Source organism: Mirounga angustirostris, unplaced genomic scaffold (assembly GCF_029215605.1).
Source record: "Mirounga angustirostris isolate CCGP_5_RB_7025 unplaced genomic scaffold, mMirAng1.0.hap1 SCAF_15, whole genome shotgun sequence".
Taxonomy (NCBI): Eukaryota; Metazoa; Chordata; class Mammalia; order Carnivora; family Phocidae; genus Mirounga; species Mirounga angustirostris.
The window spans coordinates 80,765,267-80,784,463 of NW_026991723.1; the positions used below are offsets into that span (position 1 = coordinate 80,765,267).

The 19,197-nt window shown below is 46.2% G+C and overlaps 1 protein-coding gene across 1 annotated transcript in view; it reads right to left on the bottom strand.

Annotated features, from left to right (window-relative positions):
• Positions 1 to 1,144: 1,144 nt before the first annotated feature.
• Positions 1,145 to 19,197, bottom strand: part of STOM (stomatin) — a 28,648-nt gene continuing 10,595 nt past the window's right edge. The window contains exons 2-7 of the mRNA XM_064579467.1: positions 17,962 to 18,065; positions 16,779 to 16,851; positions 15,672 to 15,754; positions 11,372 to 11,575; positions 10,301 to 10,435; positions 1,145 to 2,975 (exon numbers count right to left, since the gene is read on the bottom strand). Coding sequence (XP_064435537.1) covers positions 2,781 to 2,975; positions 10,301 to 10,435; positions 11,372 to 11,575; positions 15,672 to 15,754; positions 16,779 to 16,851; positions 17,962 to 18,065 — 794 coding nt within the window. The 3' untranslated portion in view covers positions 1,145 to 2,780. The remainder of the gene's footprint in view (positions 2,976 to 10,300; positions 10,436 to 11,371; positions 11,576 to 15,671; positions 15,755 to 16,778; positions 16,852 to 17,961; positions 18,066 to 19,197) is intronic.

The following is a 19,197-nucleotide window of genomic DNA, read 5'->3' on the forward strand; positions in this document are numbered from 1 at the left end:
CTTTTAACTCCTGCCTCGCCCCAAAGGGTTACTTTCACAGTCAAAGTGATCAATTTGACAAATGCAGAGTTCTGGAACAACAGCAGCATTTTCACCTGGAGCTTCTAGAACCTTCCCTAAGAGGCAGGTGGAGGCCTGTCTAGACCAGCAGGCTCACATCCTGAAAACTTGTGAGAGGACGAATTGCAAGTAGACCTGCCCCTGAATTCATTTCCTCTAGTGCCATTCGAGGTGGTTTATTGGCCAGTTTCAGTTTATTGGTGGCTGTGGCCTTTTTTTTTTTTTTTTTTTTTTAAAGATTTATTTATTTATTTGAGAGAGAGAGAATGAGAGAGAGCAAGCACATGAGAGGGGGGAGGGTCAGAGGGAGAAGCAGACTCCCTGCCGAGCAGGGAGCCCGATGCGGGACTCGATCCCGGGACTCCAGGATCATGACCTGAGCCGAAGGCAGTCGCTTAACCAACTGAGCCACCCAGGCGCCCTGGCTGTGGCCTTTGACAAGAGCTCCACAGTGCTCTGAGAAAGGAAGCTGCCTGAGGCTATGGAGTTGCTGGGACTTCCTATTTTCTCTCTCTCAAAGGCAAAATGGTGAACTGAGAACACTATCACATCAACCACATAGTTTCTCTTCCTAACAATTTTTGCCCTCAAAAAAGTGACCTTGTGTTCGGTCATCTACAACGCGTACGTCATTGTGGTGGGCCATGACAGGAGCCGAAGAGGCCGGCCTGGGCTTGGATCCTGTGTCTGACCTTGGGCCTGTGTCCGACCTTGGGTATTGGCTGTGTACTTAGGGCCAGGCAGTGTGCAAGGCACAGGGGATGTGACAGACCACTGGGTGACAGAAGGGAGTTCCTGTCCTGTCTGTATTAAAGCAAAGGGAAATTAAACTAGCGACGCATTCAGGGTATCCATGGATCTCAAACCCCCCAGGGAAAATATGTGGGCAGGTGCACCAGAGGGAGCCTGGACAAGAAAGACGACAGATGGACGATTGTAAGCTCTCCTCCTTTTTTGGCCCATAAAGAGCACACGAAGAAGCCAACGCAGCCAGCCCAGGATGGGAGGATCTCCCGGGCCACTTCTGAAAAATGAAGTCCACAGACACTAAATGCAGGCAGAAACAGACTCTCACCCACAGAAAATGAGTACAAGCGCACACTTTATTATGTATAGCATTGGAAAGGGAGGCCATGTGGAAAAACCTCTTGCACCAACACTCACCCTAGACCCCTTCTATGCTTCCTCCCTCTCAAGCAATTTAATCCCACCCTACTGGGCTATGAATCCACAAGGCAGGGAGGCGAAGACTGGTATCTGCAAATAGGGAAACTCCAGGAGCGGAATGCACGGTTACTCTAAGCCTGAGAAGAGATTTTTCAGCCAGGATAGGGAGTTGTTTCCTGGTCCTTATGGGTCGCCACCTCACCAAGAGATAAGAGCATTATTTAAAATGAGTAACTTGAATTCCTCAAGGAGGAATGTTGCCAGCCAGGTTTTCGGACCAACAGGAAGAATGCCAGGTTGCTCAGATTCAAGAACATTTGCAAAACTGAAGGTGTTTCCTATTACTGCAAAATAAGCAACTGTGGTTCAGAGGGGCTGACCACTTCCTCTTTAGGCAACGACATTAGTGACAGAAAAAGATGATTCTGCAAATAGAAAAAAGACCTAGATCCATATGTATATCCTAAGTTTGACAGTGTCTCGCCAAGCTCATTGGCTATTATGTGCCCAATATACTGTGAATTCCTTATAGTATTTAATGAACGGGACTGATAACCAAAATATTTCACAGTGTACAACAGTTAATAGCATGCAGACAGTAAAATAGAATGGCTTTCTGAAGACATTTTTTTAAAAAGTATTAGTCCTGAAGCTATTCGAATGGGTATATAAGCAGTTGTTTATAGAACTTAGAGAAAGTGTCATTTAAAAAATCAAACTATTGAGAACCTGATATATGAAAATAGTTAAAAGTGAGAAAAAAGCACTTTTGTGACAAGTATTTAGCTGGTTTGAAAGACCACAGGGGAATCATTTGGTCGTAGAGAGGCTCAAAGAAGTTTTGAGCAAAAAAAGAAACATTATTCTTAAAGGATTTTTGTGGCAGTAGATTTACAAGTCTTTCAAGGGTTAAGATCATCTTTCTCACTGATCTTGACCATTTCCTCCAGTGTTGATAGGTACAGGCAAGAAACTGCCTCCTCTGGAGAGAGGATTATTTTGAAACATGGCCTGGGATTAGAAAGTAAACAGATGGCAAGAATGTTTCCTTAAGATTCCCCCGGAGTAAGGCACGTGTGGCCCAGAGAAGCTGGTCGTAGCCTAAGGTCTCTGCTTTCTGCAAAGCATTTATTCAGCCAGGCTGTCAAGTGGTGGTTATAACCTATTTTCTTCTTGCCTTTGGCCTGGCTGCAGATAGAGGTTGCAGAACGACCCACTGAAAAGTCAAAAGAAGGGGGATTTAACCTATTACATAATGATCCAAATATATGAACTTTTAAATATTTTAACGAGTAAGAAATTATCTTCTATAAATCACTAGTCCCCTCCCCGCACCCCTTCTCTTTCTCAGTATTTACAAGCTAACAATCTTCATCTGTTGCTAGGATCACTACACATTCTAAGAACCTTGCAGTCAACATATGGAAAAGGAAAGAGAGGAAGGAATATTTAGTCGAGGTCCCGCCCTCCTCTCTCCTTACAGGTTAAGGGCTGATTTGGTCCCCGCTCTACCCTGGAAGGGACGGGCGCATCTCTGTGTTGGCCTCTGCGGCTCACTGTTTTGCCCCCACGATGCCTTGCAACATGTCTATGGGCAGGGGGAAGACGATCGTGGAGTTTTTCTCAGCTGCGATGGTCGTCAGCGTCTGGAGGTACCGCAGCTGAAGGGCTGCCGGGGATTCGGTGATGACCATAGAGGCTTCTTTCAGAGCCCTGGATGCGTTCATTTCTCCCTCGGCTGCAATGACCTACGGGACAGGATCAAGGAGTGGTCAAAACGTAGAAAAAGGCAGCTGTCTTCAAACCCGGGTATGTACATTAAACCTTCCAGGGCCGAGCCAAAATGGTTTTAAGAAATCTATTTCCAGGGACGCCTGGGTGGCTCAGTCAGTTAAGCAACTGCCTTAGGCTCAGGTCCTGATCCTGGAGTCCTAGGATCAAGCCCTGCATCGCGCTCCCTGCTCAGCGGGGAGTCTGCTTCTCCCTTTTATCCCCGCCCCCCTTGTGCTCTCTGTCTCATTCTCTCTCTCTCAAATAAATAAGCAAAATCTTTAAAAAAAAAATTTTAAAAAAAGAAATCGATTTCTAGTTACCCAGTTTCCATTTGTCCTTTTTCCTCTATCTGATTTGCCTGAGTACGTGCCTGAGATCAAGATATCCTCTTTTACTGTGATCTTTCTCGCACGCTTCAGGGGACCGGACAAAGGGACAATTCAAAATACCGTGTAGGGGTTGAGAGAGTGACTAACGACGGATACGAATCCTTTTGCAAGTTAAATGGATTTCTAGTTCTTTGACTGTTAAGAAAGGAAAGAGAACTTTACAGGAGTGAACTGAAAGCTGATGGTCATTAGAAATATTTTTTGAGCGGTGCCTGGGTGGCTCAGTCAGTTGAGCGTCTGCCTTCGGCTCAGGTCGTGATCGTGGGGTCCCGGTATCGAGCCCCACGTCGGGCTCCCCATCCAGCAGGGAGTCTGCTTCTCCCTCTCACTCTACCGCTCCCTCTGCTTGTGCTCTCTCTCTGTCAAATAAAATCTTTAAAAATATATATATTTTTTGATGAAGATCGCTGTATGATTTTTTTAGCACATAAATTCAGAGGCAGTGCAAAGAATTGCATGGCGTGACTTTAAACAAAACTTTCATTTCTACCCACTTATTTATGTAAACAAAAGTTCTGACTCCTTACATCTATAAAAATGAAAAAGTTAAGACTAGAATTGATGTTTAATCTTTTGGCAATAAGTAATAGCCAGCTACGAAGATATGAATTCTTCACCTTGTTAAGAGAAGCATTTCTAGTAAAAAAAAAAATTATTGAGGAGAAATTCTGAAACATTTAAATGCCTTGCTTATAGTCACGGGAAATTTTTTAATTAATTTTAACTTCGATACTAAATGTGTTGCAGTAGAGTAATAAAATAATTCATGATGAAATATACTGTATTAGGAAAAGAAATCCATGGAGGAGATGGAGTGGAAATATAAATTCAAGGAGAAAAAGGCACAGTGAAACATGCCCGACTATGAAAAACTTATTGACGTATTTTAAATAGATGATGGAGTCATTATGTTATTTGAATTTCACTGGATACATTTAAAAGAATGATGTTCACAGGTTTAGTGTAAAATGTCAATATTTAAAACATGCCAGGGATTATATGCTCAACCAAATATATCAATTCAAATGAAAATTTTTACAGGTCTATTTAAAATGTGTGATGGGAACATAGTTTTTCTAAATTCTTTGAGAGGTTACATGAGCATAAACGTTTGAACATCCCTGGGGTGGTGGGGAGGCTCTGGAGTGAGACAGGCTTGAGCTCAAATCTCGAACCTAAACCCTTACCAGCTGAGTGTCCTCAAGGGGGTTATTTAACATTTTGAGCTCCAGTTTCTTATTCTTAAAATGGGACAGCACCTGCCTCCTCGGGCCATTGTTAGGAAGAGAGAAAGCTATAGTACGTGTGGAAAGTATAAATGGAGGCTATTGTATAGGAATAACAAGTGGGAAGTCAAGACCCGATTTTTTGGATCCACCTATGCCTTAATGCGTACAAGATTCGGAAGCCAAATCAAGGCAGTTCCTTTTACTTCATAATCGTAGGAGAAGAGGGGTGAAGATACCAGGATCCTCCAGCTTAATCGTGCAGTTCCACTAGGTTATTTTCACATGGATCTCAAAATATTCACGGTTCATAATACTCCCGTGAGAGTCAAAATCGGAAGCAATGGTCCTAGGACCAGTGGAGTCATATTTACTTATACCGTTAATGTTGGGGCCTAGGGGTCAAGCCCTGTGCAGGAGCTAGGGGTGAGAGTGGACCCCCTCGCCTCCTTCAGCAACTGGTCAAGCAGGGGACACAGACATGGAAACAGACCACTTTGTTCCAGCGTGACAGATGTGGACAGAGATGGATACAAGGCACAGTGCCAGCCCTCAGAGGAAAGCAGTTTTTGCAGAAGGTGAGGTGGTGAGATAGAGAAGTTGAACAGAACAGGACGAAAGCTTTGCTGTTTGGACAAAGATGAAGAAGAATACTTCAGGCAGCACACATGGAAAGGCACCGAGGTATAAAAAAAAGCTGGTGTATTCCAAAAAAATGTAAGTGGCTGAATATGGTGTAAGGCCAAGCGGAGGCAGGGATGCTTGGTCTGCAGCCTGTCGACAGTGGGAAGCTGCTGAAGTTTCCAGCAGGAACCTCATCAGATCTAGCTGGAGAAGACACACTGACAGATGCCTGAGGACGGGTGAGGAGACACGGACAGCTGCTAGTGGGACAGCCTCAGAGTGACCAGGGCGATTTGCTGGTAGTGGCGATGGAGGGAGGAATGGGCTGGGGGGCTATTCAGGAGGGAAGTCAGCAGTATGGAGGCTGACTGGGTACAGGGAGGGAGAGGAACAGAGGCGGGGACCCGGGTTTCTAGGTTTCGGTTGCCTGGGTCGTCCCATTAGGTGAGATGGGGGTTATCGGATATGGTATTACCAAGAGAAGGCACTCAGTTTAGAGGATAAAAACCTTAATTTATCAGGACGTCCTACGTAGGTGTGTGAGAAGGGGCAAGAACCAGGTACACTCAAAGTGACTCACATACCCGTGCCCTAAGGCAGGCACCATATGTACAGAATGCAAAACAAGCCCCTGCCCCGAGAACGGCAGGTTTTAGCTTTTTCCATGTCATCTCGGCCGATAAGGCACTTTTTTTCTTTTTCCTGGTCTGGACAAGGACCAACTGCAAGGCTAGCTCATCTCCCATTACCAGTCAATGCACAGTCTCTTGGCTGGGCAGCCGGACCCACCAGGCTAGGCACGCCGTGTTGTTAATGGAAAAGCAGCTCTGGGCAGGCTGGCAAAGACGTGGGTGCAGTACCTCTGGATCCATCTAAACACAGGCCCCGTAGATGCCGTGAATGGGATCTCAGAAAGCAGAGCCAACTACCTGTGGGGCGTGGGGCCTCTGCCAAACGCCCAGCAGCCCCATGTCGAGCAACCCTTCATCTCAACAGACCATCACTTGCGAGTCGGGCATTTTCAGGTATGTGAGGTTGGTACTGTTGTCTCCTTCCAGAGCCCGGGCGGGCTGGTCTGAGAAGGGCACAGTTTCTGCACTCCACCCTCTCAATTAATAGATAACTAGGCCCGGGAATATGAGCCTGAAAGCACGTGCCAGGCCTTCTTTGGAGAGTTATGAGAATGGAAATCTGGAAGGATGCAAGCGGAAAAGGTATTACATCTCAAGCCATTAAGAGCAGGTCTAAACACTTGAGAAAGAGGTTCGGCTAACGTGCTGTCAAGCTTGCGGGAGAATCTGTCCTCTTTTGTGCCCGGCTCCTTTCTCTCAAACCATGTTTGCGAGCACTTGGACGTTCATTCTCTTCATTGCATGGTGCTCCTTCGCGTGAATAAAGCATACTTTATCCATTCAACGGCAAGGGACATGCGGGCAGTTTCCAGTTCAGGGTAATACAAACTGTTGTGAACAGTCTACTACAGGCCTTTCTGCTGGGTACACGCTGCCACCAGACGATGTTCCAAGTGGAGGCACCAAATTTACAGTCTCGTTAACAAAATAAGAGCACCAGGTCCTCCCTCACCCACACCCGGTTCTTTTCCTTTTCTTTCTTTCTTTTTTTAGGACCATTCTGGTGGATATCTAGTGTGGCATCTGCTTGTGATCTGAATTTGCATTTCCTTGATGGCTAATTAACTTGAGGAATTTCTCTTTGAAGTCTTAGTCTAGAGGCTCTCCTACCCTTTTGGTTCACAATTTATATATTGAAGAAACAGACTCCCTATTTTCCATGAGAACCTGAATATATGATTTTGAATTTTTGGCCTTATGGTGGCTGCAGGGCTGCTGTATTTTACGGAAGGGAGAGACTCCTTGTGATTCTATGTGTTCACCCTAGTTTTAAAGACAGTCAGTGCCCAGGTCCACGAGAATATTCTAGATGGTCCCTACGGTCTCATCCAAGTGGGAGCACAGTAATTCAGCGTTCTAACCGGCTTCCTCTATCTCTTCCCATTGTTATCAGGGATTCTCCTTCCTAGCTGGTGAGAACACCTGCACAGAGGCTCCGTCCATCACGGGAAGTCCAGAGGAGGCAGTGAGGAGCAGAGGGGAATTCTAATTTTTAATTTCTACGGCCACTCATCAACTCTGTGGCCTTGAGGAAATCACATAAATTTTCTGGGCTTCAATTTTTTTCATCAGAATAGTGGGATGGCAAATAAGTTTCATTTTTAGAGCCAATTCCAAGCAGTTGGGGCTTGTCACCTGGAGGGCAATAGGAGGATTCTGAGGTCAAAGCTTAGACTCAGTGGAAAACAGTGCTGTGGTTAATTACCAGCAGGGGAATAGGAGGGTGGAAGGGCAGCATCTGGGCCAGGTTATGTGTCACCTTCTGAAGGTAATCTCTAAGGACTTTTCGGGCTCTGACATTCTAAGTTGTCTATGTATGATAAGTTCCATTCGATATGGCTTGGAAATGGGGCTGTTGGTTAATGACATATTCTAGGTAAAAGCAATTCCTAATTTTCAAAATACTCATTAGATTATAGCAGGGCATATTTAATGTCACCAGAAATACCACTTAGTTTTCTAACTGTGATGACTTTGAGAGAGAGAGCACTTGAGGGTTCTGCAGTATTACCAGGTCGTCCTCATAAGCATTAATTATCACGTTAGGAAAACCTAACAATTCTGGTTAGTAGAAAATTCTGGGAGCTACTATTCTATTGTGTCAAAGTGTGTCAAAGGAGCTACTGTTCTATTCGGTGTTGGCTAAGAAATTATAGTGCCTGATTTGCAGCTTAAAGGGCTTCCTACTCGAAGGTTAGGGTTCTGCACTTAGCCAATTATCTCCAGCTACTACTATTTTCCAACAAAACAACAGACTGGTTTGCCCCTTGAGTCTTGGGAGATCTGTCGAGTCCACAGCAACCCCTCTGATGAGAACTGACCCTCTTCCTCCACCCATTCATATATGCGCAAGGGGCTATGGGACCTTATTAATATCTGACTTTGCCCTTTTGACTAAATTTTGACCAAAGAAAATCTCTCTGCTGTGAATGTGGAATCAAGGCTGGTCTGTCCTCTTTAGTGTTCAACTGGGGAGGCGTGTAAACTTGAGAGTCAGATGCTCTGCCCTCAAGCTGTCAGCAGTGATGTGGGGCCCAGGAGATGGAATGATCAGCTCCCTTCAGTCCTGACCGCACTGCGGTCCCTGGCTCCAACTCTGGAGACTTGAGTCTGCTTCCCAACCTTGGGTTTGGCGAGACATCCCTGTGTCCTTATGTATTAGCTCCAGAAATTCTCTTTCCTGGGTTAGATCAATAGATATTTCCTCGAGGGGCACCTGGGTGGCTCAGTCGTTAAGCGTCTGCCTTCGGCCCAGGTCATGATCCCAGGGTCCTGGGATCGAGCCCCGCATCGGGCTCCTTGCTCTGCAGGGAAGCCTGCTTCTCCCTCTCCCACTCCCCCTGCTTGTGTTCCCTCTCTCGCTGTGTCTCTCTCTCTGTCAAATAAATAAATAAAATCTTTAAAAAAAAAATAGATATTTCCTCGATACCCCGCATAGGGGGCATGCATCCATGCGGGCTCCAGAGGTAGGCAGAAAGAGGGGAAAAAGCAGACATCAGAGAAAGACGAGTGAAAAAAAGTTAAGAGGACAGAGAGGAAGAAGATCCTGAGAAAAGAGAGAATGAAAGAGAAGACAAAAATAGCGAAGGAGGGGCGCCTGGCTGGCTCGGTCGGTAGAGGGTTCGACTCTTGACCTTGGGGTTGTGAGTTCGAGCCCCACACTGGGTGTAGAGATGACTTAGAAAATAAAATAAAATCTTTGAAAGAAACAAAATAGGGAAGGAATGAATGGTAAGCACACTGACGGGACTGCCCAGCTGCTCTGCAGTCAGAACTGTTAATCTGTGCTTAGTGGGGGACCAGGAACATAGAGTGTGGGACACGCAGTCACAGAAGAATGAGGTGGCTCTGCACACACCACTGTGCTCACAGGATGTTGTTCAGCGAAACGAGCAAGGCAGAGAACAACAGGTATGGTACGACCCTACTTTCGTAAAACAAACAAGCCAGCAGTCTAACACCCTCGTCAGGTAAAGCCCCAGTATACACACTAAGCTGTCACGAGTGGTGGCCCCCGGGGGGATGTTGCTGGAAGTGACAGGGAGGCTTTCAACTTGACTCAACGCTTTAGGATTACTTCCATTTTTATAACGACAATGTTTTACTGTTTTGTAATTAAGAAGAGAACTCAATAGGAAAAACGAAGGAAGGAAGGAAGGAAGGAAGGAAAGAAAGAAAGAAAAAAAGAAAGAAAGAAAGAAAGGAAGGAAGAAAGAAAGAAAGAAAGAAAGGAAAGGAAAGGAAGGAAGGAAGGAAAGAAAGAAAGAAAGGAAGAAAGGAAAGGAAAGGAAAGGAAGGAAGGAAAGAAAGGAAGGAAGGAAGAAAGGAAAGGAAAGGAAGGAAGGAAGGAAGGAAAGGAAGAAAGGAAGAAAGGAAAGGAAAGGAAGGAAGGAAGGAAGGAAAGAAAGAAAGAAAGGAAGAAAGGAAAGGAAAGGAAGGAAGGAAGGAAAGAAAGAAAGAAAGGAAGAAAGGAAAGGAAAGGAAGGAAGGAAGGGAGGAAAGAAAGGAAGGAAGAAAGGAAAGGAAAGGAAAGGAAGGAAGGAAGGAAAGAAAGAAAGGAAGAAAGGAAAGGAAGGAAGGAAGGAAAGAAAGAAAGAAAGGAAGAAAGAAAAGGAAGGAAGGAAGGAAAGAAAGAAAGAAAGGAAGGAAGGAAGAAAGGAAAGGAAGGAAAGAAAGAAAGGAAGAAAGGAAAGGAAGGGAAGGAAGGAAGGAAGGAAAGAAAGGAAGGAAGGAAAGAAAGAAAGGAAGAAAGGAAAGGAAAGGAAGGAAGGAAGAAAAAGAAAAGAAAGAAAGAAAGAAAGAAAGAAAGAAAGAAAGAAAGAAAAGGAAGGAAGGAAGGAAGGAAGGAAGAAAAAGAAAGAAAAGAAAGAAAGAAAGAGAAAGAAGAGAAGAAAAAAGAAAAAAAAACAAGGCAAGACAGCAAGGCTACCTTGGCGCGGGCCTCCCGGGACGCTTCTGCCTCAGCCGCCATAGCTCTCTGAAGCTGCACGGGCAGCTTCACGTCCTTAATTTCCACGCGCTCCACCTTTATTCCCCAGTCATCAGTGGCATCATCCAGCGTACACTGTTTGGAAGACAGAAGGCCAGCGAAGAATGCTCAGCCCAGCCCAGAGGCCGACGGCAGACCTCTGGGCTGGGAGCAGACAGGGCGCTGGCGGGGGTGCCGGGAGAGAGGCTAGTTGCCTTCTGCGGGGGCCAAGGCCCCGGGGAGCTGATCCTGGTTCCCTTACTAAGAAGCTCATGCAGGGGTTGGCAAACTTTTCTTCAAAGGGCCAGACAGTGATTATTTTCAGTCTCTCTTGCAACTATTTAACCGTGCCAATGTGGGTCAAAAGCCACAGGGATGGCTGTATCCCAGTCCCACGTCACTAATAAAAGCAGGTGGCCAGCTGGCTCCTGATCTAACGTGACTCCGTGTAAGCCACAGCGCTTCTTCCCGCTTCCACTTTGTCCCTTTACAATGGGAGCAACGAAACCTTCCTTTCTGTTTCCTACAGTGGTTGTGCGCATCAGCTAAGGTCACAGATTTGACACACAAGGACGTTTATACAAATAACAAGATCTTGGATTTTAGTCCTTTATCTTCTTTGAACAAGTCAGGTTTAATTCATAATCTATTACTCTAAAAAGCTTGGGATGCATATGAGTTACAAGGGAAGTCATGGGACTCGTGCAGAGAATAGAGCTTTGAGGACACCCACACGGTCTTGCAGAATGGCCTCAGAATTATTACGCTAAAGAAAAAAGGTTAATGCTAATTCTGGAAAAAAAAAAAAAAACCTTACACTGAAGGGAATAAAAATATAATGCATGCATCTGAGCTGTTAACCCATGAGCTATTTGTGTGAAAAATATTCCCTTCCATCGAGTTTGAGAAAACCTTTCTGTGAAGAGAAAAAGGCCCGCCAGTGATCCCCCCCAGTTGGAATTAATCAAAAGTTGTCAAACAACCACTAACCCTTGACTTCATCTTTGAATTTCTGGGGACTCACAGCCTCACCTGCATGTTGTGTGCAATCTCTTCTCTGTCGGAGAGGATCTGGGAAAGGTTCTTGGTGCCCAGGACATTCCTCAGAGTCGTTTGTGCCAAAAGACGGGTTGCCGAGTCAGCGTTGGTGATATTCGCCACGGCCAGGGTAGCATTCTGAACACGGTAATAGACCACACCATCCACACTGACGGTCACCGAATCCTTGGTGAGGATCTGTAATAGCAAGAAAGCCATTTTACACCTGCCAACCAACTCCTTCTTTAAGTGTAAGCAATGTTATTCTACAGAACATATTAAGACATCAGCTGATTTTCTTTAGTAAGTGCTATTGACTGAATGTTGTGTGCCCTCCAGATTCAGACGTTGAACCCTAACCCCCCATGTGATGGCATTAGGAGGTGGGGCCTTTGGGATGTGATTAGGTCATGGGGGTTGAACCTTCATGGTCGTCTATGGACGAGGAAGCAGCCCCTCATACAGGCTCTGAGTCTGCTGGTCCCCTGACCTTGGATTCTAGCTTCTAGGACGGTGAGCAATATATTCCAGTCGTTTATGAGCCACGCAGTGTATGGGATTTGGTTATATCCGCCCGAATGGACTAAGACAACAAAGCATCCGAAAGCTAACGATGCCTTTAGAATTTTAATAAAATACATTCACTTATTCATTAATTCCTTCGATCATTCAACAAATTCTGAGACAGCACTCCATAGCAGGCACTTTCAAAGAGGGTGGGGGATCAAGGGAGCCTTGATGGGACAAAGGAGGGGCAGTTGTCGGGGGCAGGGGTGATACTTGAACTACGTCTTGAAGGAAGAAGTAATTTCCCGAGGGTGGCGGCAGAGTATGCGAAGCAGGGAGCATAATGCACGAAATGGCACGGCGCTGGGGCAGAGCCTGGGCTTGGTGAACTCTCTGAGGCGGTACAGTGAAGTTGAACAAAAAGGGAATGGGGACTGTTGTTATTGGGTGAGGTCAGGGTAAAAATATATTTTATAGCATGCTACATAAAAATGCTTTCCAGGACATGATGTGTCAATGCTTCTTCCTCCCTCCCCGCTTCAGGGCGGCTCCTTAGTTTGGCAGACAGGTCCTCTGACAGCTGGCCCTTTGGCCTCACTCCTTCCTGCTCCCTCCTGCACACACACTGCACAGGACAAGGTGTAGGTCCCCCGAGCACCATGTTCCGTGCCCCAGGCCTTCGTGCAGGCGTCCCCTCTGCTTGGATGTCCTCTCCCCTCCTCTCCCTCACACCAGCAGACTGGCACGCGATTATTCATTATCCAAGACACAACTCAAGTGTCTTTTCCTCTGGGAAACTTCCCTGACCAGGCAGGGTTAACCACTTTTCCCCTGGCACCTAACTGCAGGGACTGTGTTGCTGGTTGGCCTCATTGCTTCTCTACTGGGCCATGCATTTCTTGAGGGCAGTTTGGCTTTGTTATCTCTAGCAGCGGCGGAGCGTTGGATACATAGCAGGTAGTGAATAACCGAGAGATGAACTGAAACGTGATCCTAGGAAGAGTGTGATTGAGGCGGAGCGTGGGAGGGAGGGTCAGGACACGTGAGCTGTACCCCCTGTACCTCCCTCGGTGATCTCTAGTGAGGCTCTTAACCTGCTTGACCTACAGAGTCTTCACCTGTGAGATGGGGCTAATAATGCTGCCCAATTCTACGCAAATGGTTTGCCAATTGCTTTGAAGTTGAAGATCCCGTAGAAGGAGGAGGCTCGCTTTTTTTTTTTTTAAGATTTTATTTATTTATTTATTTATTATTATTTTTTTTAAAGATTTTATTTATTCATGAGAGACAGAGAGAGAGAGAGAGAGGCAGAGGGAGAAGCAGGCTCCCAAGGAGCAGGGAGCCCGATGCGGGACTCGATCCCAGGACCCTGGGATCATGACCTGAGCCGAAGGCAGACGCTTAACCATCTGAGCCACCCAGGCGCCCAGATTTTATTTATTTATTTGAGACAGAGAGAATGAGAGACAGAGAGCATGAGAGGGAGGAGGGTCAGAGGGAGAAGCAGACTCCCCGCCGAGCAGGGAGCCCGATGCGGGACTCGATCCTGGGACTCCAGGATCATGACCTGAGCCGAAGGCAGTCGCCCAACCAACTGAGCCACCCAGGCGCCCCAAGGAGGAAGCTCTTTTGAAAGTGTAAAGGGCTATGTAAATGGCAGGTAGTAATGACAATGGGCTTCCATAGCAGTTTAGTCCCTGTCAGGCAGGAAGGCGGTTATCTTTTTTTCTGATAATCTAAAAATATTTCTAATAACGTATCACCATCTTTGTGTGAAAATGATTTATTTCCCATGATGTGATAGGAAAATGTGTATCCTTTCTAAACAGTCTCTTGCCCCTGTGACTGCCACAGCCAGAGGTTTCGACAGCTGCTACTGTTCATCGTCGGCGGAGTATTTCTCTTCCTTCGTATTACGTTCACAGGGGGTCGCAGAAAGGACTGCTCGCCAAGTGCCAATCCGCTGCGAGTCAGCGGCCCACAGCAGAGGAGAGAGCAGCCGGAAGGAGCGGCTTACGGCAAGCCTGCCAGATGTCCACCACCTTTATCGAGGACATCAGGACTCCCAGCTACCCTGCGAGGGGCTCCTTCTGAGGCTCAATCTTCTCTGAAAGATGGGAAAACATGCAGAGAATACAGCATGCCTCTTAGCCCTGTTCTCGTGGGTAAAAGCGATTCCTGGTGTCCCTACATGCATGTGGATGATAAAGTCTGACCTCATCACCCACTGCTTGGATTGGCATCAGCAAGGAGGTTCCTACGCCGGTTCCTGGAGTCGGAGACAAGAGAAGGCAACCAGCGCGGCCAGGCTCCACCACCCTGCTGTGCACCTGGCCTCTGGCCAGGAAACACTTGACATGATTCTTCTGTCCCTCCCTTCATCCTGTTTCCAGGCTTTCTATCTGCCCCGGTGATGGTGATGATGCCTCCCCAGACATGCGGCCCAGGATGGCCCTCACTGTCCTGGGCCGTGACGGAGTGCACGTCGGGTGCATTTAGCATGGAGCTGTGGGAAAAGCACTCGGCGAAGAACCCACTGAGTGGACCGTCGCTCTCGGCTCTGCCAGTCTGGTCTGCTGGGATCCCTCTGCCCCTCGGCAGTTACGGATCCTGCGGTGAGTTTCAACTGTGACATTCCTTGCAAAGTAGTTTGAAAGAGCATGGAGAAATTACTATTATAGGGGTGCCTGGGTGGCTCAGTCGTTAAGCGTCTGCCTTCGGCTCAGGTCATGATCCCAGGGTCCTGGGATCAAGCCCCGCATCGGGCTCCCTGCTCGCAGGAAGCCTGCTTCTCCCTCTCCCACTCCCCCTGCTTGTGTTCCCTCTCTCGCTGTGTCTCTCTCTGTCAAATAAATAAATAAAATCTTTAAAAAAAAAAATTACTGTTATAAAACATTATATGCTTTATCTAAAATGCCAAATGAGCAGCTCCTAATTCTTTATTTAGAATACAATCACAAACCTTAAGAATATTGTACTAAGGGCGCCTGGGTGGCTCAGTCGTTTAAGCGGCTGCCTTCGGCTCAGGTCATGATCCCAGGGTCCTGGGATCGAGCCCCGCATCGGGTTCCCCGCTCGGCGGGAAGCCTGCTTCTCCCTCCCCCACGCCCCCTGCTTGTGTTCTCTCTCTGTCAAATAAATAAATAAAATATTTAAAAAAAAAAAAGGAATATTGTACTAAGCTGGATTTTCTATCAGAAACCCATAGCAGAGAAATGTGGCAGTCAAAAGGATGACAAATATGATAATGCTAACGTTACACTACGCTTGGTAATAATAAGCACGGATGTAGCACTTACTGTTTATCAGCCACTGTTCTAAGCACTTTACATATAACGTCTCAGTCCTCACAAGAACCTTCTAAGTAAGTCCTACTGGGGCACCTGGGTGGCTCAGTCAGTTAAGCACCTGCCTTCGGCTCAGGTCATCATCTCAGGGTCCTGGGATTGAGTCCCGCACCCGGGTTCCCTGCTCCGCGGGGAGTCTGCTTCTCCCTCGGCCTCTCCCCCCACCTCTGGCTTGTGCTCTCTCTCTCTCTCTCTCTATCTCAAAAAAAAAAAAAAAAAAAAAAAAGTAGGTCTGACTATTATAAACTCTAATTTTACAGATAAGGAAACTAAGGCACAGAGAGGTTAAGGAACTTGCTCAAAGTCACACAGCTAGAAAATGGTGACAGCAGACAGGCTCTACACCGTGCTCTCAGCACCACCATATTCTGTGCTGCTCTCGTTGCCAGCTACTTTCACACGTGACATCTGTTACTGATGGCAAAGGACCGTCACCTTACCTCCTGGGGAGGAATGTCAAATGAAATGGTTCTCATGTCCACCTTGATGAAGCTGTCAGTGCAGGGCAGAATAAAAAACAAACCTGCAACGAAGAAACACAGAACACTAGCGAGAGACGCCGGCACCTCGTCCGGTCGCTCTAATTCTCAACGCAGCCCACGGAAGGAAGCCAGGTCGTCTCGGTGCACGCCTCTGAGGCCCGCGATGTGATCTCCTAACTCCACCGCCACTGGCTGTCTGGTTTTCACTTAGACCAACGCAATCCTTCCCACGTCTTTCTAGGCCTCCAGGTTCTCTCCTTTGACCCACTTTCTCAGCCGCAAGCACAACCATCTTTCCTGACCTACGGACCCCTATGGGCCACACAAGGTCCTGCATGACCTGCCCTGGCGCCCCTCTTCGGCCGCTCCCCTCTCCTCGACCTCCATGCTCTCCCTGGGGCTGAGCGACCTGCAGGCCCCTGGGCCGCCATACTCCCCTCGACATGGCTCTGCACATGTTGTGTGTCTGCCGGGAACACCGCCCCTCTGGCCAACACCTCTCCATGCCTCAAGACCCGGCCAAGATGTCACCTCCAAAGCCTGGTCTCATCCTCCCACTTGGGGTCCGTCACCTGTCTCCGGGTTTCCACAGTTATCTGCAATGACTTGGTCATAGTACTTAGCACACGGGATTGTAACTGCTTTCTTTTTGGCGTCCACTAGACGGCAAGCTCCTTGCGGGCAGGAACTATAGTTTAGTCTCCCTTGAATTCCCAGAGCTTGGAATACAGTAGGGGCTTAAGGGAAGTTTGCCAAAAATAAGGCACAGAGAACAAAACCCAGAAAGCCTTTAGCGAGTAGAAATTCCCCATGCTCAAACTTCCACAGCTCTGGCTATTCTTGGCCTAAAATAATCTTATCAGCGGGGATGGGAAGGGGAGGGGAGCCAGGGAAGGAAAGGATGACTGTAGCAAGACTGGGCAGTACCACCACTATTGTTATATGGCTTCTGTTACAGGCACTCTTTACCAAGTCAACACAGAAGGGACCCACATAAGGGAATTCACGTCAACAAGTGGAGGAATTTCAGTCTCCAGGCCACCCACACGGAATTCTAGTACTGACCAGGTCCTTTTGCTCCTCCTTGTAAAATGCGACCCAATCTAAAGATGATGGCTCTTTCATATTCTTTTATGATCTAGATTAAAAACACAAATAATAATTGAACACGAAGAGTACAAATATCTTATATGATATATATTTATAGATGGCTTCTTAAATATATATTCTGCTCTAAACAGGTTAGATGCCTCCATTTTTTTTTTTTTTCTCTAAAGTCTGAACAGTATCAGGGCACCTGCCTGGCCCAGTCTTAAGGGCATGTGACTCTTGACCTCGGGGTCATGAGTTCGAGCCCCATGTTGGATGTAGGGATTTCTTAAACACATAAAACTTAAAAAAAATAAAATAAAATCCAAACAGTATCTATAAATAACATGTCCAATGTTTAATTACCAAGCACAATATGTATTTACTATTTTTTTATCTGATTATAAAAGTAATAGATATTCACTGTATAAAATTTGGGAAGTATAGGGTAGTATATAGGAGCAAATCCTTTACTCCTCAGCTGTTAACATAATCATTCAGTTACTCATGCATTGTTAATACAGAAAAAATCAAAACAACAACAACAAACAACTAAATTCCCCATAGTTTGTCTCCCAATTCCTTAAATTATAATAATAAACGTATCTGAAAATTCTTGGAGCATATTTTACCTTCTTAGGAATGTGTAAATGATAGTTATTTATCGAAGTATTAATAACTTTATGGAAAAAATAACCAGCCACTGGGGGCCCTTGCCATATGCCAGGCATTGGGATAAGTATGTTTTGATACATCATTTAATCCTCGCAAGAGCCCTATGAAGTGCATGTTGTTCCTTCCACCCATTTTACAGGGAGGAAATGTGGCAAAGTTCACACAGTGAACAATGGAGCCAGGAGACAATCCTCAGCGTCTTGACTCTGGACAGGACCACCCCACATCCTTGATCTCAGAAGATTTCAGATGGGGTTCCTTACTCTAACCTATGAGAAGGACTGCCTGGACCATGGCTGAAAGGAAGTCCCCAGATTCCATTACAGTAGGTGACTAGAGGGAATTTTCCCAGGGAGAGATGAAGGAAAAAGAATTCAGGCCAGTAGGTCTCTCTCTCTCTCCCTTTTCCACACACATACACACAACGTGGGCTTATGTGGTGAGGGGCTAGCCCCTTTGCAGACGGAACTGACATATTCTTTACCTTTATGCACATCCATATCGATATGGGCAAAGTTATAACCGTGAACAAGAACGAGACAGCCACCAAAATCCAGCCACAAGGCCCAAGGCCTGCACTGGGGCTATCTGTGAAAACAAAAAATATACAGCTCTTGTCATTGTTGTTCGTACACTCCCACCATGTTTATCCTCTGTTCACTGAACAGAGGATTCTACTGTTTTAGCTGGATTTTCCCATCTAATCCTTGGAACAACCCTGAAGTGCAGGTGCTACTTTTTCTCATCTACTTAACATGACCAGGATTTCCCACATTATTTTTTATCCTGCAAACATGTATTAGGCACCTGATATTTATCACGCCTTGTGCTTTGCACTGAAGTGGTAAAAGTGAGTAAGACGCAATCCTAGCTATCAGGAAGGTTCAGTGGACAAGACAGACAGATAATTATAACATTAGGTGGCAAGTGTCTCGACATAGACCATAGAGCATTTTGGAAACACAGAATAGAGATAACTTACACATCTGGCACAGAGGTGACAGTGGGGTAGGGTGGGTAGGTGACCGTGGTGGCTGTCAGAGGTGTGTCTGGGATGCTTAAGGAAGATACCAAAAGGGGGGGGGAAGGAAGGTACAGAGCATTTAAGCCGAGGGGACAGCTTAACTAAAGGTGAACTGCATACTATTTCACTGGGCATGTGCACCATAATTTATTACCCTTTTCTGGATGATTAGACATGCTGTTTCTGATTTCTTGGGATTATTAACAATGTATCATAAACATCTTTGTACATAGTTTTCCTCTCACTTTCTAATTGCTTCCTTTCCTGCAACATGAAATCGCTTTTTTTCTTACTAGGAAGGAATACACGCCCCGCTGCAAGAATTTCAGAAGAGTATAAAAAGGGGGAAATTATTCAATCCAGAGATGATGAATATTCTTCCAAACCACACACATTTTTATAAATAAAATCTGTTAACTATTTTTCTTCCCCCTATTATTCTCACCTTCTTTTTTAGCCTTTGTTGCTATGCATCTGTGCTTAAAAGAAAATTATGTATTTATTTGAGAGAGAGCGCACAAGCGGGGCCAGAGGGAGGGAGAAGCAGACTCCCTGCTGAGCGGGGAGCCTGCCGCAGGACTCACTCCCAGGACCCTGAGATCATGACCTGAGCTGAAGACAGATGCTTAACCAACAGCCACCCAGGCACCCTGCATCTGTGCTTTTTCTGCTTTAATTTTTTATCAGTTATACTTG